At 45.7% G+C, this 22,598-nt stretch overlaps 1 protein-coding gene across 1 annotated transcript in view; it reads right to left on the bottom strand.

The window, feature by feature from the left end:
- The window catches only part of LOC144179059 (unhealthy ribosome biogenesis protein 2 homolog), a 64,144-nt gene that overhangs the window by 6,810 nt on the left and 34,736 nt on the right, over positions 1-22,598 (bottom strand). The window contains exons 17-26 of the mRNA XM_077707247.1: positions 19,573-19,736; positions 18,681-18,821; positions 18,136-18,397; positions 16,105-16,368; positions 15,233-15,346; positions 13,434-13,520; positions 11,934-12,212; positions 9,636-9,923; positions 4,648-4,773; positions 2,484-2,591 (exon numbers count right to left, since the gene is read on the bottom strand). Of these exons, the coding sequence (XP_077563373.1) occupies positions 2,484-2,591; positions 4,648-4,773; positions 9,636-9,923; positions 11,934-12,212; positions 13,434-13,520; positions 15,233-15,346; positions 16,105-16,368; positions 18,136-18,397; positions 18,681-18,821; positions 19,573-19,736 (1,833 nt within the window). The remainder of the gene's footprint in view (positions 1-2,483; positions 2,592-4,647; positions 4,774-9,635; positions 9,924-11,933; positions 12,213-13,433; positions 13,521-15,232; positions 15,347-16,104; positions 16,369-18,135; positions 18,398-18,680; positions 18,822-19,572; positions 19,737-22,598) is intronic.

Genomic DNA, 22,598 nt, shown 5'->3' with positions numbered 1-22,598 from the left:
ACGCTTTACCGATAGCAACATCCGCGCGTGGAGAACGGATTAGAAGCTCAGGCGGGTTGAACCGCTTTTAATTAAACACCTGCAGTGCATCTCGTCCCTTTGCCACTTCGTGCCTGCTTGCAGAAGCTCAGGCGTTCACTGTGGTAGGTTTCTGGCTTTGCTAATAGCGCACCAGTGGTTTTTGAAACTGAAAGCATGATGGCTGACAACTGTCAGGGAAGCAGCTCATCTCGCAGTGTATAAAATCTGTTGTCTGCATTTTTTAAATTACGTCAGCCCCCCAAAAGCCTCGATTTACATTTATTTCAAGTGCTCAACCACTTCGGAACTGTTTATTTTAGGAAAATCATTTATAGGAGCTTTTCCAATGAGCTCTCGCCGTGCACAAATATTGTGACGTCACAACCCGTAGTTCCCGAAAGCATGTAGGGCGTCGGCACCTGTTTTCACGGTTCTGGCATTTTCTGCCCAATTAAATAACACTGCAAGAATGGTGAATTTTGATTCCCAGCACCTTAATCTATCGATACAGACCAACTTGTTCCTACCCATTAGTGTCCCTTTAAAGTGATAGGAACAACCAATTGGTGACTGACTTTGATTCATAAAATCATTACTTGAGCACGAAAAAAAAAAAAAAAAAAAAAAAAAGCCAAAATTATTTATTATTCATTTCAAGCATTCTCAAAGCCTAGTGGCCAGTTAAATAGGGAAGCAATCACTCCCATTTTCCATACCATCTGATCGGCCTCATCCATTCAAACAACACACAACTATCCACTGCTTTCTTTCCTTTAGAAAGTAACAGTGATAGCAGTGCACGATTAGGGATGCCACCTTCGCACGAAAAAAAAAAAAAAAAAAAAAGAAAAAAGAAAGAAATGACCCTTTAGGGGGGAGGGGGGAAGTTATAAAATGTTGAATTTTCGCTCAAAAAAAAAAAAGAAACAAAGAAAGAAACAAAAGAAAAAAATTATCCCGTTTCTTTTTTTTTTTTTTTACATGCAATGCCATTTATTGCAGGGGTTTTCTAGAGAGAAATCAACATAATGTTTGAACTAAAAGTGACTGAGGTTTTGGTTATTTTCTGAATGTGCTGCACAGAAAAGCAGCCGCACATACTTCGTCCATTAAAAGCTATTCTTTGCATCTGAACCATGTCAGCGGCATTTCGTTGTGTCATTCCTCTTATTCTCCATCTCAGGGAGCGTGCTCACCCTCGTATTTTCTCCGCTTGCGTGTCATTGCGCAGCTTGTCGGCACACATTTATCGCCATAGTTGCTGAATGACTCTTATAATATGCACAAAAATAATAATCACGGCACAATGGCCCAAAAAATAAATAAATAAATAAACGGCCAATGACGGCCGGTTTTAGGTATGGACGGGCCACCAGCCCGCTATCTAAAAAACTGATCGGGCCAGTAAAAAACTGGGCAGGTGACAACCCTAAGTGCAGAGCACACGGGCTCCTTACCCATACCCCGTTCTCCGTCGTACTCAAATGGGCCATTGTGATTTTCCACAACATTCAGGGGGTAAACTGCTGATTGATTGATTGATTGATTGATTGATTGTAGGGTTTAACGCGCCGATGCAACGCGGGCGATGAGGCGCGCCGTAGTGGAGGGCTCCGGATTAATTTTGACCACCTGGGGATCTTTATCGTGCGCCGAAATCTCGTACACACGGGCGTTTTTGCTTTTCGCCTCCATCAGAAAAGCGGCCACCGCGGCCGGGAATCGAACCCGCGACCTTGTGCTCAGCAGCGCAACGCCTTAGCCACTGAGCCACCGCGGCGGGTGGGGGGTAAACTGCTGCCTGTCTATAGGTTATACATGTAAAAGTCAAGGCACGTGATATTCGATTTCAGTACGAATTTAAATGAAAATTGTAGCTTTGAATACCCCAACTTATTCGTTAAAAAGTCATTTTCTTAACAAAAAACACAAAGAAAGAAGAAGCACAGGAGGAGGAGGAGGAAGAGGAAAAAAAAAATGCATTTTACAAAGACATAATTACACTTACAGCACAGTTGGCTTACCGTATAACTTACAGCATACTGTTTTTTCACCTAAAAAGCTACCCTTCTGCTCAAAGGGCACTGCAACACGTTGCAGTGCTCTTGATACACTGAGCATCGTTATTCCCACTCATCCAGCATTCTACTCGCACTATAGACTGGAAATACCTTTTATTTTTATTTTTTTAAGCAGTGGCAGTACCATAATGAATTTTTAAAGCCTGCATTGTTTCTGCATTGCAAACTTGTTCCTCCATTGTTTGCTCTGACTTTTCAGAGTCTACACTGAATTGTATGCAGAGATAAGACTGAATTATGCCTTGTTGGTCTGCCTGAGAGTTGCACCGCATCAGACAGAAGTCCCCAGAAGACCGCTTTCTGAAAACGGCACTCTTCACAAACACATTGTCATGCAACAGGCACACAACTCGGTTCTGCTGTTCCGGGTGTCCTGCTCACCTTTTTCATGATCAAGAGGGTCGAGAAGAACTTGAGAATGTACACGACGAGCTCTGGGTGGCTGCCAATGTCGTAGACGCTGAGCATGACCGCAAAGTGTTCAATAATCTGAAACGGAACAGGAACATCGATGGTAGATTCTGGCGGCGTGCTCCCCGACGTGCGCTGAAGGGGCTGTCTCCTCCCTCTCGAATTGCCTCAATGAACCTAGCAGATTGTTTCACCACGTAATAACCCGGTGCTGTGTTATCCTTTTACACATTCTTCAAATGCAAGTGAAAAGAACAAACTGTCGCAGCCTCGAGCAGGCCACAGCCGACAAGCAAGGTGGCTGTCGCGAAACGAGGCCACAAAGATGCTTAAGAGCAGCTTTCGGAAACTCCTGCACAAAGACAAAAACAAGAAGCACCCAGGCAAGGCAACTTTGAGTTAAGGCCTTGCTATATTTTTTATTTATTAACCAATTTCAATGAAACTGCACAGTATTATGGAGTTTTTTTGTGCTGATTTCAAATCTGCAATTAGGTTTCTTGCAAGTTGATTACTTTTTGAGATAATTAATGATTATTTGCCATTATTTTGGGTCACAATTACAAAACAACCATGCCATACAGAATGGCAATTACCCAGCAGCTAGGCATACAAATGACTAATGACTAAAGAATACAATGTTAAAGAACTTTTATGATTTACACATTTTGGGTCATTTTACAACACACTGAACTTCACTCTTCCTGCACTTTGCCAGAAATGGGTCACAAGTGACGTCAATTGAACACAATAATCATTTTCCAAAGCATCCATTTGAAAACTTTGTTTCCGACATTGCATTCTCCACACACTTAGGTATCAGAAACAAAACAAAAAAGAAAATTACAGTTGTAGAAGCTCTTGAAGCTGAGATATCCCAGGGCTAAATGCTAGCTTCGCATTGTAAGACAAGTGCTGTTTCACCATCGAATTCTGTGCGAATTGAGCTGTGGAGTGCAATTTAAAATGCTATTTACAAGAAAATACGGTGCCTTTTAATGAGGAAATCTGCAGACTGATAGAAAAATGGCCATGGACGCCGAAAATGCCATTTTTCAGAAAACGATTCTTTGACTGTTTTTCGGCTCCAAAGACCCATCTGCCCCCTTATTAAAAGGGCTTGCCAATGAGAATGGAGACTTCTGCTGTACTGCTGGTAGAGAATGCAAGCGGGCTGCCCAGTTTCCGGCCAAACGCAGCCAAGATGCAATACAATGTTCGCGTTTAATTTGATTAACTGCAGAAAAGCTTGAAAGCAGACACACACACACAGATGCAAGCATTGTGGATGCAGCAAACAAACACAAATACGTTACATCCCACCAGTTCGAAAATTTAAAGTATGAGGTTTAATGCGCTGAAGCTACACCTGGGGGACGACCGTAGTGGAGGGCCCTGGATTAATTTTGACTACCCGAGTCCCTTAACGTGCCCCGAAATCTCAACACACAGGCGTTAAAGGGACCCAGAAAAGCCTTCTGTAAAAGTTACAAAAGGCCTTCATTGTCGCGTAGTACCAATATAGCGATGCAATGCCGTTGGAATTATTGATCTACATTCAGTATTAGCTGCGCCAGAAGCAATTAAGTGCACCTCTCCCCCCTTGCCGATCAATTCCTCCTCCCTCTGTGCTTCTTTCAAAGCAGCTGGAAACACTGGGAGTAGCCATGTGACATCGCGACGCTCGACTTCCGTTCTCCGCTAGCTACATTCCTGCGCCTAGGCACACGTTAATCGCTGCGGACCCGCCTTTGCCGCCTTTGCCTCGGGATCGCGCAGGAAGGAGGAAGAGCAGCCGGAAGCCAATGGCAGTGATGTTGCCGGCGACCAACGATCGGCCAAATCAGACGGGCGCCTCGCCGTTGCGTCAGCCGTGGTCGGCTCGCTGCGGCGTCGCGCTCATCGGCTGAGAAAGGCGATCTTCAAAAATTGTTTACAAACTATCCGTACAACGTATGGGGCTCACACTTGGCTCAAAAATTCCCCGTTATGTGTCCTACCACCTGAATGCATTTGATTGCCACCTTCACAAAGCTTTTCTGGGTCCCTTTAATGCCTTAACCACTGAACCGCCGCAACGGGAACACACATTACACAAGTGGTTCTCTTAACGAGCAGCAGCCCCTCGGCTCACCCTGTGAATTATGGGCATGGCGTCTCTTGCACTCCCAGCCTTTTTCTGGCCATCCAGGCAGGAGCAGACCAGCTGGAGAACCTGAAGGTGAACCTTCATGGCTACCGACCGCACATCGTCCTGCATCTGTGAGCAGGGGAGGGAGGGGGGGCATAAGTAAGTAGCAGCGTCAAAAAAACGACAGCAACGGCATATGAATAACAGTGCTGCTCTTGACCGACATGCACCCTCTTAAAACAGGAGCTGCACTCCGAGCTTTCAGGCCTTATTGCTCTTCTCTCTTCCTCCAAGTATATTCATAGTTGTATCATTGCTTAAACCTAAAAAATAATGAGAGAAATAAAGTACAAACAAAAAAAAAGTCATTCAGTACGAGCAGCTAAGACTTCTAAAACATAAAATGCAAAAGTTGTTGTTGCACCTACAGTGTGACACGAAGTAGAGAGATGAAATTCCATCTCGCTTTCTCCTAATGATCTTGGGGGACACGATATATAGGTACAGCCGAATCCCGCTACAACGAAACTGACAAGACGTACAAAAAATTTAATTGAAGCGAAAATTCGTTGAGGTGAAATCTGCCCCAGAACGCATGGAAGGACAAGAAAAATGACCCCGGATATTTCCGAATCATTGGCAGCATAATAGAATGTTTAGAAAAAGGAGTGACGCGCAGTAACACCATGTTTATTCAGATAACAAACATACCAATGGTTGTCTGTTTTTTTACCAGTGCGCAAAGAGTGCGATACCAGAGTCCTTCAATGCCTTTCTGGTCATGAAACTTCGCCGTCACGCTATGGGAGAGCTTTGTACGCTGCCCAAGGAGGCCGCGCCGCGGCGCTGGTGTTGATCGGAGGGCAGCTGGGGGCGTGGTCAGAGCGTGTTTGGCAGGGAACGGACCACGGAGTAAGATAAAACGGACGCTCGCCACCTTATCAGCAGCGCGCTTTTGCTTTACGCGTCGTGGGCCGCTCAAATGAACTTGTCATTTCGTGAGTGGCAAAAAAATTTGGTGCGAACGGGTATGATGCTACTGCGTTCCTGCCTGCCGGTTTGGCTACAGAGCAGCAGCGGCCGCCCGATGCCCTCCGATCTGCGGTGGCGCCCCTCACGGTAGCCTTTGTCCCCGTACGAAACTTGGCCGGGAGTTTCATGACCAGAGAAGCATTGAAGGACTCTGGCGATACTGAGGAGGATGGGAGAGGTGAAGAAATGAAGAAATGCAGGCGCAAAGCGTATTGCTGTACAACAAGGCATTTCCACCGAGCTGATTACTTGCAGACAGCTGCTAGGCGGTTGGAAGCCCCCCTCTCGCTTGTGGCAGGAACAGCGCCGTTATCTTATCCTCTGACTAGGCACGGCAGCAATTGACCTTGGCGGGCAAGTGGCGCGCGCTAGCATTTAAAGCGACCGCGCGTTCGCTACTAAGATAGGACGACGCTTGATCAAGATTAAACACGAAAACATTATTTTTGCTTTTGACTTTGAAGAATTGTAGAAGGAAAACTGCAAGGTCAACTGCTCACAACCCATACATGACAGCGCTGCGCCAGCAGCAGAGCACATTTACGAAATTTCAACTGGATACGGATCGGCTATAGCTCCGGCTTGGTGAAACGGTGCTGTGCCTCGCGCAGAGATAGCCAGCCACATCGTTATCACCAGCAAACAATGGCGTCCACCTATGAGTTTGTTTTTGTTTTGGGTGGCAGTGTGGGCGCACCGCGCATGTTTTCAGTGAAACTAAGCGTCCTGAATGTATAAAAAGTTACAGATAGCTGGCGCTATGCTTATTTTATTGTAAATTAATTGTTCAAACCCAGCCCAAGTCATCGAAAATTTTGTTGAAGCGAAAGCAAGCCAGACAAATGGTTCTTTGTGGCGAGTACTTCGTTGCATTGACTTCTATGGCTAGCTGACGGGGAATTGGAAATATTTCGTTGAAGCGGAAATTTCGCTAAAGCGGACTTCGTTGTAGCGGGATTACACTGCAGTACTCACCTATTTTGTTTATTCCAACTACCCAGCTTGTGAATCTATGTAAAAACAATGAAGAATTGATCCAGCAGTTTTAATGAGAATAATTTTTCTTATTGGAAACTGCCCATTTTGAGCATTCACTGATGCACGAACCACCTCATTGATTCTAAAAACCAATCAACTAAAGAGAGGGTATAGAAGCAAAACTCTGTTCCCAGACAATTTCTCGCTATGCTCAACTACTACCGAAGAGTAACTTAACGAAGCCTGATTTTACAAATTTCTTGATTGTACAAACAAGCTTCAATTGTTCAACCGAAAGTCAGTGGTCCTAAGACACTTACCGTATTTACACGATTGTAGGTCGACCTTTTTTTCAAATTTGACAATCCAATGTTGGGGGTCGACTTAGAATCTAAATCGAACCGTGTACCACTAGTAACGGCAAGAGAAACGAGAAATTAGGGGTGCTACAAGGTGGGGACAGCTTTGCACTCTCATTTCCATGCTTATGGTCGAAGCGCAGCGTATTAATTTACCATTGCATACATTCTGGCGTCAATAAAGGTGATGCCAACTTTGAAGGTTTGTGCTCCTGATCTGTGCCCTTCTTCCACCGGACTCAGAGCGACTAACCTCCCACCATCGCGTTCAGAAGTGTGAACTGAGCAACGTGATATGATTGTGGGTAAGTTAACACCGTGCATTGAATCAAGAGATTCGCCAATACTCATTTTGTTTATCAGAGACGAATATGCTTCTTCAATGTGAGTAACGTACTCACTAATACGAAGAAATCGTGCGCGGCCGCTTCCATCAGCCGCCATGTTGTTTGTTTTGGTATTGCGCGGCCGTGGCCGCTCCCTGCCGATTGCTTCGATGGGTGTCATCTCGCAGCGAATGTATTCTTCCCGCTCAACCCACAGAGCATGGTTATTCCGCGTTCTATGCAACAGCTTTTCTTTTTTTAACATCTACTGCCCACACCACGAGTGCACAGCTCTTGTGGGAGCATCGATCACTGATGGAAAAGCCACCGTATGGGAGGTATTGGTAACTGACGGAAGAGCTTCTCTCTGCGCATCGCCTCCTGTATTTTTGCAATGCCAAACGGATAAGCCTTGACCGGCCAACCAAGCCGTCTCCCTCTACTCTGGCCACTCTCCCCGAATTGTTAGCCTTCTCAGCATTTTATTCACATGACCGGTTCATCTTGGGGCGATAAGTGGCGGAAAAAGACAACGTTGACAAAAAGTGCTCCGCTGCGGGTCTGAGTTTTCTTTCGCTGGCGAGAGCGCCATTACTTCAGCAATCTAAAACATCGGTTGCTTTGGCAACCAGGCACAAGCTGCTCTCGAATTCAGTTACAGTCGGGTGATCCAGGTTCAGCTCGGGGCCCCACCTTGTGACATATGGGCACTGCAGGCGTACCGCTCACTCTTATTGGGAAGCGGGCAATGCGTTTGGCATTGTAAAATACAGCAGGCGATGCTCTGTGATACGATTCTCTAGGCGGCACTCGCTTTTTTTTTAGAGATACTACAATTTTAGGGGGGTCGACCTACATCCGAGTTAACTTACAATCGTGTAAATATGGTAACTTGGTCATGACAAAGATGGCACTGTGAAACCCGATTTGGAAAGGATTACTGAAGAAGAGCACCGAAAAAATTTGACTGCTGAGCCCGATTTTGTAAATGATTTCTGCGGAGAACAATAACAAAAAGGGGAAAAAAAAAGAAAAACAAAAAGAGTGAGGTCAGCTTTGCTTGGATGATGGCACAACAAACTGGCCAAATGCAAGCATAGCCATAACCAGCTCAATTTGCAAATGTAAATGAATTATATTAGATATAGTTAGATCCTGCTACAACAAATAAGTAATTATAACAAAGGAATAATTATAATAAAGAAATTGCAATTTTCTTTTTGTAATAGTGTAGTACACGTAGACAATAATTACGATTCAGCAGTGGTTTTAATCCTTTCGCTGTCACCGACGTACCGGTACGTTTTCTATTGTGCATTCAAAAATTTTCCGCCATAGTGCAAAGTTGGCGCACCTGGACTGTGCATGATCTGTCGAATCTTTCTAGTAGCTTGTATTTTCACTCGCAAGCTCTCTCGATGGTATATAGAACAGTACAGAGTGACTGCGCCCAGCTTTAGTTGATGGGGGGGGCATGGTCGCTCCGTGCGCCGTATACCTGTCAGGATGAGCGACAGTGTGGCACGCGTGCGATTAGAGGTGCAAGGATTGTTGTGCCATCCCATCCGCAACGGGTTTCTAGGTTTCTTTTTTGATTATTCTGATTCCGCATCTGCTACAGCACGCCAGGTTAGCCCAGCGCGCCGTTGCCTCTCCAATAGACCGAAACATGGGTATTCGGTCTATTCATGGGTATTCCAAATTTTACAAAACACTTTGCTGCTTCTGTCAACCTTACGAAAAACAGGCTTTTACTTGTCGTTGTATATGGCTAATCCAGAAAAAAAAAAAAAAAAAAAAGGCTCTTCACAGGAATGACATCACCAGCAATCTGCTGTTGCGGCAAGACTGGTAACAAGACTTACCAACACTGGTACAATGCCCTTGCAAATAAAATGATCCATCCTAAAAATGTTTTTTTTTGTTTTTTTAGTAAAGAGCACAAAGCTTTATAGATGGTTGAAATTTAAAAAAGAAAGAAAAAAAAAACACGCCAAAGAAAAGTGGAATTCCAAATTACTTGCTACATACGAGTGCGCTCGTGCTTCGCTTCTCATGTGTGAATAGATCACAACACTGAGGATTAATAAAATTTGTCTTGGTGGTCCCATTACAAGCAGCCATTAGCGCCAGTACACTGCTAAAAAGAACTGAATTTTTTTTTTCGGACTGCAAGGACAGGTAATCCTACATCAGCTCTGTTGTAAGCCAATTATGTATATGTACAATGCCACACTCAGGAGCACAAAACACAACAAAAAACCATGGGCTTTGTGTCTACCAAGAGTGCACCCACCAGGGTCGAGACGAGATCTGCCAGGATGTCCTTCAGCTCGTCAGCGGTGCAGGACTGGAAGAATGCCTCCACGAGCTTGCAGTGCTTGTCGCTGATGCAGTTCTCGAGCGTCAGTGCCGCCGTGCCGTCCGACAAAACCTCTGCCCTCTGCGCGGCCGTCAGGGCAAGCTGCGTGTACATGCCCTTGGCCAGGTCGGGGAAGGTTGCCGGCAGCAGCTCCGACGACCTGGCCCTCTGCCGGCCCACTCGAGACACCACTTCGATCAGGACGTCCGCCACTGCACTCGCCTGTGTGGCAGACAAAGCAGGGCTGTTGGGTGCCAACGTAGTTCATCACTACATAAGACACCACACAGTACCATCATGCCCCAAACAGGCAGAAGGCCCCTCTCAACGACTGCGCTCCTGCTCTCAGCCCCAAACGCCAGGTTCCCTTTTTTCCCTCCACTTCTCTTCTCAACTTTTTGGGGCCATCCTAAAACTCATGTTGCCCGTACCTGTTGTCTATTCCAAAAACCCTTAATTCTCTTAATCTGAGCTAGACTGTCTTCTACACGAGTTGTTTCCTACCTGCCAGCATCACTCATAACATGCTCCTTTCCATGGCTGCAAGTTTCTATTCAAGTTTTCTAGAAAGATTTCAAAGTTTCTGCTCCACAAGTCAGAATTTGACTGCACAACAGCGGGGGAGGGAGGAACAAGAAAATGGTTATCTCGTAAATCGTGCCAACATTGCCACAATGTTGCAGCAAGCAATCTTAGAGCTTTCACACGCTCACACGTGTTATGCAAACAAGCAACATGAATTCATTACGTTTATTCCCTGTACTGGCCCACATGACTGAAAATCATGCCAGAACAACTAGGCATGTAGCTTGGTAAAACATTTGGCAATGCTCCATCTGCCGACACCGATTCCTAAAATCAAAATAGACTCCATTACGTCATTGCCTGCACTGGAGTCATTAAATTAAAAGCAGTGCACATTGGCACCTGCCACTCTGTTTTGCTTTCACAGCAGCTGCATGGCCTTGTACATCATCGTTACAAAATTGCTTTTCTCAGAGCAATTCAGCAGATGCAATTTTCTAATCACGTTGTCTAGTTCACGTTCAACATGCTGAAGAGAGCAGAACTATTCATCCAACACCTTTCAGGCAAAATACTACATTTCCACAAGCATAGCTTTATGAACGTTCCAACACCCAGTTTATACGCGACATATTAGCGGGTAGATTAATTCATTTAGTTCCTTCCGGAGAATACACATTTTGTAAGTTTTGTGCACAATATGCAGTAAAACATCACTTGAACAAACATGTTACACAAACAAAATGTTCTTACATCACCTCACCAGCATGTCATCTGAACAAAATTTTTTAACTGAAAATTTCAGTTCAATGGACACTGTTCTTTTTAAAATGGGGAGCAGTGTGATTCATGACGGCTGCTCAACTATTTTCAGTCGAGCTTGTAGTCGAAGTCATATTGGCTGATATAGTGGCTAACAATTGAATTGGGATTTGTCACGTGGCCATAGCTTCAGACCGAATAACGGAAGTGCCAGCTCCAGTTTTCTCAACATGCAAGGACTGCTCGATTGCTGTGCTCTGGAAAATGTGCAGCCAATGCCGGGAAAGGGTTTGGCACACTCTAGTAGCGTGTTATGACGGAAAGCAGAGACTGGACAGGCTATGCAGTCTTGCTGAAAGAGCCAATATGCAAAAAAGAAAAGTTACCCCACTTCCGCTACCTGCCAAAATACGAGAAAAATTGTGAGGGATGACAAACAAATGCTCCTACCATCACCTAAATGTCTCACGTTCACTACACCTTCTAAACCAGATTTCTGTCCACTTATTTCGGTTAAGTGAAGTTTCGCTGAACCGTTTTCCTGGGCACACTGAACTAAAAGGAAGTTTCACTCAATTGTTTCCCTGGCTAGTCCTGGGGATTTTTAACGTGCGCCTAAATCTCGAACACACGGTCGTTTTTGCTTGTTGCCTCCACCAGAAAAGTGACTGCCGCGGCCAGGAATCGAACCCGTGTCCTCGTGCTCAGCAGGAAAAGAGCGCAAAACTGCGCTATCTAGAATATATATATATGCAATAGATGTAAACGGTTTACAATTCATATCAGCTACCCCACGTATGCCAGCAAGTGCCATGTTAACAAGCTGCAAGGTATTTCCTATGGGGCATGGGAAACATGGTGAAGTTGACGCTTCGCTTGAGCCGCTTGCACTCCCTTGTGACACAATAGTAATAGCAGTGGCACTGTCAATATTTGCGCACCAACCTCAGGTTTCTGAAGTTCTGCGGTGACCATTGAGAGCGCTTTCAGGGTGTCTTTGCTACAAGCTGCTTCATCATCTCCGTCGGGCTTCAGCCTGGCAGCACACTGGGCGTACTGGGTCTGCAGCAGCGCAATGGTGTACATCTGTTCCCTCTGCCCGGCCGTGAGTTCGGTGCACCCAAGCAGCTGCTGCAACCACACTGCGATGCCTTCGGCAAGCGTGTGCACCATCTTCTGGATGTAGCTCTTGACGTCAGCGTGCAGCATCTTCCGGTAGAGTTCCTGAAAGGGGCGGACAAGGAGGACAAGACGAGAGGCCCAATTGAACACCGTGCCCATGCCGATGTCAGGGTGTGCAAATGAAAAGCAGCAAGAAGGCTTGACTAATGCTCAACACCAGTGAGAGAAGCTTCACTCCTTTCACTCTTTGTACGACAAACAGTTTGAGAGTTACATGTTCTTGAACATGTGCTCAACTGATCGCACACTTTGTGTGAGCTTGGCAACTGGTCTCTTCAGCAGCCTGTCAGCTGTGGATGTGCTTTCAATGAACTAGCCGCTCGCTCAATTGCTTGCTGGCTTGCTAGGTTGGAGGGCACAATACGAGGAATCAGCAACTTTCTCGGGGAAAAAGAAAGGTCAACTGCAATTTTTAAGCTAACATTAAACATGTGCAAGTATTCGAAACATAAATCACTTTTTATTTGATTTGCAGCATACTCTTACCATTCAAAGTGCTAAATTTTTCTCTAATGCAGCTGAACCCCATAACAATAACAATCACGAGCCCCACGCAAGAATTCCGAATTCCGAAGAAAATATAAAAATCAAAAAGAAAATGCCAAACCCTTAATTTGAAGCAATCGATCTGTGCAAGCTGCTTCGTCTTCTTTGACAGCTGTGCTATTAAGTTATTGACGCCCAGTGGTCAGCTGCACAACACTGAAACTGCTACACTCACTACTGCATTAAGAACTGTGTAGTAATGCAGCACGGTTAGAACCAGTCTTAATAATGCCAACCAGAATATTACGTCAGACTAGTATAGCCACTCTTCTGATTATATATCAGAACTCTCTAAGTGTTAAGTGTAGAACAAACCACATCAAGAACAAGAAATTGTGATTACAGCTACCGACATTATAACCAACTTCATTAGGACTGGTGTCAACAGCCGTGCTTTTTCTCGCTCAGTCTTCTTGTTATTCCAAGTCTAGGGGCTCATGAGCCCCTAGAAATTAGTCATTGAATGCAACGGGAATGATTTTCCAGGTGTTGGTTATCTAAGTGTACGGTGACACAGCTAGAACCACCGTGTGAGAGTAAAAAAAGTCAGTCATACTGTAACCTTGCTGTTTGCAGAGAAGCTCCCGATCAATTTCACCCACATGCAAAATCAAAAGCATTGTAGCTGTGGCTGCAGCATCTGTGGTTCTTCACAGAATCCCCATATTTTTCCTTTCTTTCGTTTTCTTTCTTGGGCCAATCACAGAGCTAACTTACCAGGACGAGCTCTTTGAAGAGCACCAGCGCTGCAGTGGCATGGCCTTTTGAAGGGAGCTCAGGACCCGTTGAGATAACTTCTTTTATCTGCAACAGTCAGAAGAGATGCATAAAGCATACACATCTTTTGGCAAACTGTCCCCAATAAGTTCTTTGGAACTACTCTTAGCGCAGGACTCAAAGGCACCGAAAGTCCAACACCACGCTCAGGATATCTAGGTCAACATTGACAAAATGGTCACATAGAAGACACTAGAGTCGCTCAAAAGGTATCTATAATCAAAGCGCAAATAAATATGCTCTGCAATGCTTAAGGGAGGAGACTGATCTTAAGGACATTCTTGTAGTTTATTTAACATGCACATCGAGATTTTCATATTCAGTGTAGTCAATTTTCACCCACCTGTTTAGGTTAAAAGTTACGTAACATGTTGTAATGCCATTCCTTTGCAGCCAAATTTCTCGTGGTCTATCCACAAAAAGCTGGAATACTTTATATCTTATTGTGCATGGGAAGAACCAGGAGCAGTGCTTTTAGCACTGTTAGTGCTAAAGCAATAGCCGTGTCAAATACTAAGTGAGAAAATATTAATATTCTAGTAAAATAAACTGCAGAAGACTTTATACAGGCAAGATCAAACTTTATATTTTTGTGGTTTTATTTCAATATCCCATCCATAAGCTTTCGAAAACAGCAAGACTACGTGAACCAAAAATATTGTGGGCGACAGTCGATCGCATAAAAAAAAATACTAGCTCCGAGAAGCCAAGGCAAGAATTTTGGAAACGCAAGCAACCATGGTCTTCAGAGGAATTCCGAGTGTGACAGCTCTGTAAATACTTAAAAGGGTACTGACACCAATTTTTGGAGTTAATATTATTACACATTTCGCTTCCTTTACTCAACAGAATACCCTGGCTGAAATATGAGCAGCCTGCGACGCGTGGAACATACTTCAATTTGATCTGATTGATTGTGCCGATGGAACAGTCCGCAGAGCGGTGCGCAGCAAATGGACATCAGCGTGACATCACTCCATGACAGGAAAAAGAAGTGACGTAGCCGTCTGCCTCCAACGCTCGTCAAAAAATCATGACGTCACTTCACGCACGTGGCCCGGCGATTGGGCGCTGGTGCGTTCACGAAGTGATACACGTAGCCAGAGCTATTGGCATAACCGCTGCCCAGAAAGGCACTCTTGCCAAAAATAAAGTTCCACATGCAGGGGCAAGGGGCGAATAATAAAGCCCAGAATCGCAGCAGAAGCCGCCATCAGGTCTTTTATTAAAAGCGGTCATCGAATTTCCGCCGCAATGCTGGGCCTAACACCTTCAGGCAGCTCATCCGCTCAGCTCTGGCGGTGGGGCGGTCGAAACAACGCTTCCTCCGGCCTTTGCAGCGTTTTGACGTTCGCACAAAACGGTGAGGTCATTACATGATTCTGTCACACGCGCCCTCCAAGCTGGAAGCGTGGAAAACCAAAACGGACAATTTTCAGGCCGTTCAGTGTAATTAATTATCGCGTGCTCAAGTATGTAAAGTGCTGTTTCGGGTTTGCCAGGCCGTTAAGCATTGGTGATGAAATCAATAAACAAGGAACATAAAATTTTAGTGTCAGTACTCCTTCAAGATGCACCTTTAATATACTGCAGGTGTGTTCTTTGAGACTTGTGCACTGGAAATACAATTATCGACAGGGAGAAGTGATTTTCTCGATGAGCTTTAAGACCTCAAAACCAGCGTGCCCCCCTAACATAGCCGTCTTTTGGAGCTGGAAGTACAGTGCTGGGGTACCTACTTGCTTGACCATTGAGCTCAATGTCCTGACTGTGTTTTTCTTCTTCAGAGCTTGGTGCACCAACGTGTTGAGTATGCTGTCGTAAAGCTCCAACATGGACCTGTCATCAAGGGCCTGCGAAGTGCAAGGACACTCACTCAGTCAGAAAGAACAAACACACAACACAATACTACAATTCTTTGATGCAGTTCTGTCACAAAGTGCCTGCAAACCGAACCCTCTGTCTCAAACACTAAAGACTGCAGTGTTATTACGACATTACGAGAGAGTAGGCAAAAATGCTAATGATCACAGTGACTTGCATTTTGCACAGATCAGTTGCTTGTTCACCTGCCGCCAACAATGCACGTTAGGGCCTGAGTATGCTACTACCGTATTTGCGCGATTCTAATGCGCCCCTGATTGTAACACACACGCAAGGTTACTTCTAAAAATTCACAAAAATAATTGTACGCCGATTCTACCGTGCAGATGCAAAAGACATGACATGAAGTACCTGCAGAAGACATTTGGCGCACGCAGCTTTGGCAGGAAAATTCCTTGTGCTTCAAAGACTCGCTTATCCAGCTCCTGTTGGCATTAAAACTAAAGCGCGGGGCGTTGAAAGCTGATTTTGCCTTTGAACCCGGTCGTAACGCGCACGCAAATTTTGGGCTACTTTTAGCGAAAAAAGGTGCGCGTTAGAATCGTGCAAACACGGTACACCTCATGCTGAAATTCTTGGAAAGCTACACTAGTTTTCCAAGTTAGCTGTACAACGAGGTACGCTCTTTCGCATTTTGTGTGAAGGATTTATTTACCTTTTAAAAGAAAATGACATCGTCCCCTCAACCTTTCTTCCCCTACACAGTGAGAGAATGAGAGAGGCTTGCCTGGGACAAGTTGCCTTGAAAGGCACCGACCAGCCGGCTGATCAGGGTTCCTGCACTGACGAAGTCGAGAAGCCACGACTTGCGGGGGCTCTGCAGCAGCAGGCAGAAGGAGCGCGAGACGCACTTCACGGCCTGCAACTTCTCCTTGGAGCCTTCCTTCTTCTTGAGCATTCCCTCGAGAAGAAACAGAATGCTCAGGAGGCCCAACATGCAGCGAAGTTGGTTCCCCGGAAAGAGGCTCTCCAGGGGAAGGTGCTCCAACGCCTGGGCAATTCACAAATGCAACAATACGAAGCAGATTTCCCCAGGCGTGACAAACCACAAGTTACAAAACGTGTGGCTACCAAGGTTATCAGTCTAGCAAGCGCTTTCACGTTTAAGAGGGCCATGAAGACAAAATAAAACTTGATTGATTGTAGGGTTTAACATGCCGACGCAACACAGGCGATGAGGTGCGCCGTAGTGGAGGGCTCCGGATTAATTTTGACCACCTGGGGATCTTTGACGTGCGCCGAAGTCTCGTACACACGGGCGTTTTCGCTTTTCGCCTCCATCAGAAAAGCGGCCGCAACGGCCGGGAATCGAACCCGCGACATCGTGCCCAGCAGCGCAATGCTTTAGCCACTGAGCCACCGCGGCGGGTCAAAATACTACAACTTCGTTCAATTTGAAAGAAATAGCCTTTGATAACTTACTCAACTCCATTACGGCTGCAAAAGATGCTTCTTAACTGAGAAAATGAAAGAAATATTGAAAAGCTTTCAAATTTTGAGCAACAGTGGCGTAATATAGGGTCAGCACTAGTTGTTCACTGCACATTAGCATTCAAGTGATACCATTAAATAGAACTAGAGGCCACATTGCAATCTCCCAGTCATGCTTCTTGGTGGTGGCATAGGTTGGTGGCCCCCAATCGCACAAACAATATCCTGTGACGTCATAGACGAATCACTAAGAAGTAGGTGGGGACTCACCACTGCTTTGCATGTTTTCTTTAAGGAAATACACTTCTTTAAAAAAACTTTTTTTGATTTTTAAGTAAACTCTGTGACATTTGTCAGTCTTGCTGCTTTTCCACCGCTGATTTCAAATATGGAATTATTTTTTTAGTTTGTCAATTAGTTCCCAAGATAATTACAAGTAATTAATTATTTTTGGAAGAACAATATACGAAACAGTGTTGGTCATAAAACTGTAATCTTTATATTTTCCACAACATTATGAATCCTGGTGAGTGCAATAAGACAATCAGTTTTTTGATGCATCGCTTGGAACTAATTTTACAGCTCATTAAACCTTGATGGCACCAGTGGCAAGGAACCATTTTGAGTGTCAAACACCAAAGTTTAGGATACATCTAAGGATATATTAGGCTATTTTAGGATGAGGATATTTTAGGATCTAAGATATATAACTTGTGTTCACGTCCTACACTATGATTCAATATATACATCAATGCTGTACACCAAGTTTTGGATTCTTGCGGGCCCACCAACCTAACAGTCCTAACAGCTGTGCCACTCTGCGAAGCCTTTCAAGAGTAGGTAAGTCAATCTCTCTAAAATATGCATCCAAGCATACTTGTTTGTGTTCTCACACAAAATCCTTATCACTTCAGTGGTAAGAAACAAGAAAAAGAAATCCAGCACTCTTAAAAAGTGGCGCGCAGCGCTCCGCAGCGCTAATTTTACACAAGTGCCAGGCTATGTTGAAAGTGATAACGCGATACGGCGCAGTGCATTTGACAAAATATCCCCAATGCACGTTGTCCAGACCCTACATGTGAAAGTACAACCGCAGTCGTCAGATAGGAAGCCCGTTTTGTTTATAAATAAAGGGTGATGACGATTGGAACACGAGTTGAAAATCGAAAAAGGAATCGAAAAAGGAGTTGCCAGTCAATTCGTTAGATGGCATTAGTTGTCCACAAGGTGCCGTTTTTAGCTTTCGTGGGACGTTTGAAATCATCAGAACTCCGTGTCCGATGGCCTGTGGCCCGTAAGAAAAGAGCAAAAGCGCCTGCAAACTTACCTCCAGCATGAACAGGACATCTGGTACGTCGATCCTTTCGGTGAATTCTTCTGGCCCAGCTGCCATGACTGCAGTAAGCTTTTCGGACGCCCCATGTATGGCGGCCCACATTTTGTTGAGGCCCTCTGGACCGAGCAGTTCCTTGGAGCTGTAGTCTGGCTGGGGGACGGTCTCTGCGTACTTGTCCCATTTGACTGGCCCACAGACCGCATCGATGACAGCACGGCACAGTTCCTTTGGCCCTCCGTCCGAATCGAGCTTCCTGAAAGAGCGTGGGAAGTTGCATCTACATGCGTGACACACCACAAAGGTTCGGCCTACTCGTAGTGTCCAGTGGGGACAATATGAGTGAGGGTCTAGTTTACGTGCTGTGCATATGGAGGTCTCACGTTATTGTCGCGAGTCACTTAGGTCTCCCTTGTTTACGGTGCCGATAGAGGTCACGTGCTCTTACTTCATACAAATGCACCATTTTACGTTAGTTTATGCAGTGTATAAGCAGTATCGCTCCAGATAAAAGAGTAGAAGAAAAAGGGAGTCATTACCTTTTTTTGGTCTTGAACATGTTGGAAACACTGCCCCATAACGCTGTAACGTAAGCAGTCTGTGCGAGTTTGCACTCAAGGAAAGCTTGACTTCCAAGGTACGTGGTCACAATTTTGGTCTGGGTCAGGCCATTTTCATCGCTACAAGAAAAAAGGTCCATTATTGTTTTTGTTGTGATGACTTTTCAGTGTTCCACAGTACTATAAAGAACACAATTTTTATATCCTGTTAAAACTAGAGGGCTAGGTGCTCATTTTGATGCCTCTCACACATATTTGTTCCAAATTTACAGTACTGAGTATACGAATTTTATGAATATTTCTTGCACTATTATTACTGCACCATTAATAGGTATCTTAACTGCCAAATATTACTCAAAAAGCTCAAATACTTCAAACTGCAAGAGTACATTGCAAACACGATTGGTGACGTACAGTATACGCACACCACTGCAGGTGAGTTAAGTAGTTACACACAGCTTAAACTGAGATTTTATTTGCCCACATGGCTTGTTTGTAGAATGGCTTTGTTGTATCTAAACAATCATATTCAAGTTACTAAGCTTCAAAAAAAAAAAAGCCATTCACCATGGTGATCTATACAGAAGACAGAGGAACAGCCATATTCAAATTACTAAGCTCTAACAAAAGCCATTCACAATAATAAGACAGAGCCCCATTCAGACACTTCATTCCAATCCGATTATCTCATAATCAAAATACCACACAGGCCAATTATTAAATGATCATTTCTGGCTGTTGCCTTGGTGTCATACATAAGATCACGGATTGAGCGCTGGATTTGGATTTTCCGGCGCTGCAATTGTATTCTCTCATCTGTTGCTTTGTTCTTTGTGCTGTTTTTTGCAACCAACCGATGTTTCTATCTTGCCTTTGAGCTGCATCCTTGCCTTGGCCGTTTGCCAACACCTCCAGGAGAAAGCGACAGAGTGCAGTGACGTTCTTTGCTGGCAGGTAGGGTGACAGAAGGGGGAAGTTTACCAGGAGTGTGTGCAATGACACCACTGGAAACACTGCTGCCGACACTTCACAAGCCTGTAGATGCCAAGAAGAAAAAAGGGTACAAAGATTTTAACTGTCAGTGCCGAGGCTATGCCAATACTATGAACATTTATTTCCAAGTGCTGACAAACGTCAAATGAGAGGTGACAATCCAAGTTAAAAAATATGGCTGTGTATCTGCTCCTTTCATGGCAAATGTCGACGAAAGACAATAGTCGACTGGCGCCACTGGCAAGTGAATGCCTCCCTTCTCTTCTCCGCTCAACTCTCGTGCTGTTCCTTTCCCGTCTCGTTCCTCTTAAGATAACACGCTAGAGGTTTGCTCAAGTAAATTTAAATTTACCGCGTTCCCCTGCTCCAAGTCGGGTGCCTCGATGCCAGTGCTGCATGAATCGAAGCACCCTACTACAAAGATTATAGAACCACGTTGCCCTACTCCACGAGCGTTCCAAGTGGAATGTGGGAACTATCCAGTGGAACCTTTCGTTGCTGTTGCCGTTCGATTTTTTAAGTGCCGCCAGGTAGCGTGGGCAATGAACGCACCCTGTGCAATGAACGCACCCTGAACTTGCCGCAGCAGTATGTCGTATGTGTGCCAAGTCTAGCTGACTTGGCACACATACGACATACTGCTGTGGCAAGTTCAGGGTGCGTTCATTGCGCAGGTGAGATATATACTGGCGTGCAGGTAGAAACAGTAAGAGTAGCGTGCTCTATAGCAAGGACAATGGCGTATTCTTCGAGGGAGGTCAAATCTGGTGGAGAAAGAAAGGAAAGCGTGGCAGTGTCTAAAGGGAGTTGGAGAAATGTAGCCTCTGGAGAGGGCCTGAACGCGCAGTGCACGACGAGCAGGGTGTCGATCAGTGTTCACGTTGCAGGGCAAAGACTTAACCCGTAAATTAGTGAAAGTCGCCCAAGGAGGGTGTTCCGGTGGTATGGGGGGTAGTTGCGAAGTGGGGTAGTTAAGTGTATTGAGGATAGCACGACCTTGGGCAGAAGTCTGCAGGCATTCGAGTTGGGCCTGGCGATGGCACGCGATGCGTTCTAGTTCCAGAAGGGTGGCGCTGGGGGCGTAGGAGGGTACTCCCACAGCGATAGGGTAAAGTGTGCGGAGGGAGGCCTCGAGGGACGAGAGCTGAGAGGGCGAGGGTTACAAATACGGAATTGTGTATAGTATATGGGACATAACAAAAGCATCGATGATGCGGAGCAGGTGATGCTCATGCAGTCCAGCTCTTCGGTTAGCGACCAGGCGGAGGAGATGGGATAGCTGAGTGATCTGATTGTGAAGTGTCCGCAGAGTCGGTACAGAGCTGCCCGCATAATGTAAGGTGAGACCGAGAATCTTAAGGGTGTCAACATGCGGTATACGGCTGCCAAAAATTTGTACCTGAGGAAGAAAGCGGTCTGGTGCTACTCCACGCTTGTTACTGACTACGAGTAGAGCAGATTTTGAAGGCGAAATAGAGAGGCCGACAGACGTGACATAGCCTTGGATGACATCCCGCGCTTGCCGAAGAGTGTCCTCCAGTTGGCCGGGACTGCCCTTGGTTGACCAGAGCGTGATGTGATCCACATATATAGAGTAGGAGAGAAGGGGGATGGCATCTAGTAGTGGAGGAAGCGAAGCTAAAGCGATGTTAAAAAGGGGGGGGGGTGACAAGATGGAGCCTTGAGGGGTACCAGCTGATAGATAGAACGGGGGGGAGGTAGAGCCCGGGATAGAGAAAGAAGCGGTATGGTTAGAGAGGAACGAACGGATGTAGGTATACATGCGAGATCCGCAGTTAGTTTTGGCTAAGTTAGCAAGAATGGCAGTGTGCTGAACATTATCGAAGGCCTTATGAATGTCAAGAGCAAGGATGCTACGGAGCTACGAAAGCTGTAGACGTCATGGGAAATACGGAGGAGGGTATCCTGAGTGGATATGTAGTGGCGGAATCCAGTTAGGGTGAAAGGGAGGGCAGAGTTGTGAGAAAGGTGCCATTCAAGGCGCGTCAATGCCATACGCTCAAGCAATTTACCAACACAAGACGTAAGCGAGATAGGGTGAAGATTTGGAAGTGTGTGGTTCGCCTGGTTTCGGGATCAAAATAATTTTGGAATGTTTCCAAGACACCGGCAGTTCGCCACTGAGCCAGATGTGGTTAAAGAGAGCCAGGAGTTCTGAAAGTGCGCTGTCGGGAAGGTTGCGGAGTAGTTTATAAGTTATTCAATTTTCCCCTGGCGTCATATTGCGACGAAAGGTGTTGAGCGCCTGGTGCAGTTCTGTTACTGTAAAAGGCTGGTCAAGGGGGGACGGCGGGAAGTCTCGGCATGGAAGCGCAGAAGCAGGAATGTGTGTACTAGTAGGGTACATGAGTAAGCGCAGGTCCTCTGCTAGTGTTAGGATGTTGCTTTGTGGAGAGGAGGATGCGGGGAACAGGGTGGACCGGTGAGGAAGGTTGAATGAGCGAGCGGAGGAGGGACCAAGCCCGTTCGGTGTTCATTGCTGGATTGAGAGAGTCACAGAAATTCCACAAGTTCGAGCGAGCTAATTGATCCGCGTAGGTCTGGGCTTCTTGTGTGAGGATGTTTATTCGACGGCGCAGGTGACGGTTGGCTTTGTTCCGGCGCCAGCGGCGAATGAGTGAGCGGCACGCGTCCCAAAGGTGCACGAGATGTGGGTCTATGAAAGGGGCATCGGCTGTCGGGGCAACATATTAAGTGTGCCGATCATGATTGCACATGAGGGCACGAAGCCAAGCGTCGGGATTAGATGGGTCAATGGTGGGGAGATCCGACAGGCGGAAATGATGCCAGTCGGTGAGAGCCACGCGGGATCCCGGAGGAGGTTGGGTCCGCATGAACGGTAAACGGATTACGCCAGTATATATCTTCTCTGACTGTCAGTCA

The sequence above is a fragment of the Haemaphysalis longicornis genome, unplaced genomic scaffold (assembly GCF_048455015.1).
Source record: "Haemaphysalis longicornis isolate Haplotype H1 unplaced genomic scaffold, Haemaphysalis longicornis Haplotype H1 scaffold_4, whole genome shotgun sequence".
NCBI lineage: Eukaryota > Metazoa > Arthropoda > Arachnida > Ixodida > Ixodidae > Haemaphysalis > Haemaphysalis longicornis.
Note: the sequence above shows the minus strand (reverse complement) of the source record. Positions and strands in the feature narration are given on the sequence as shown.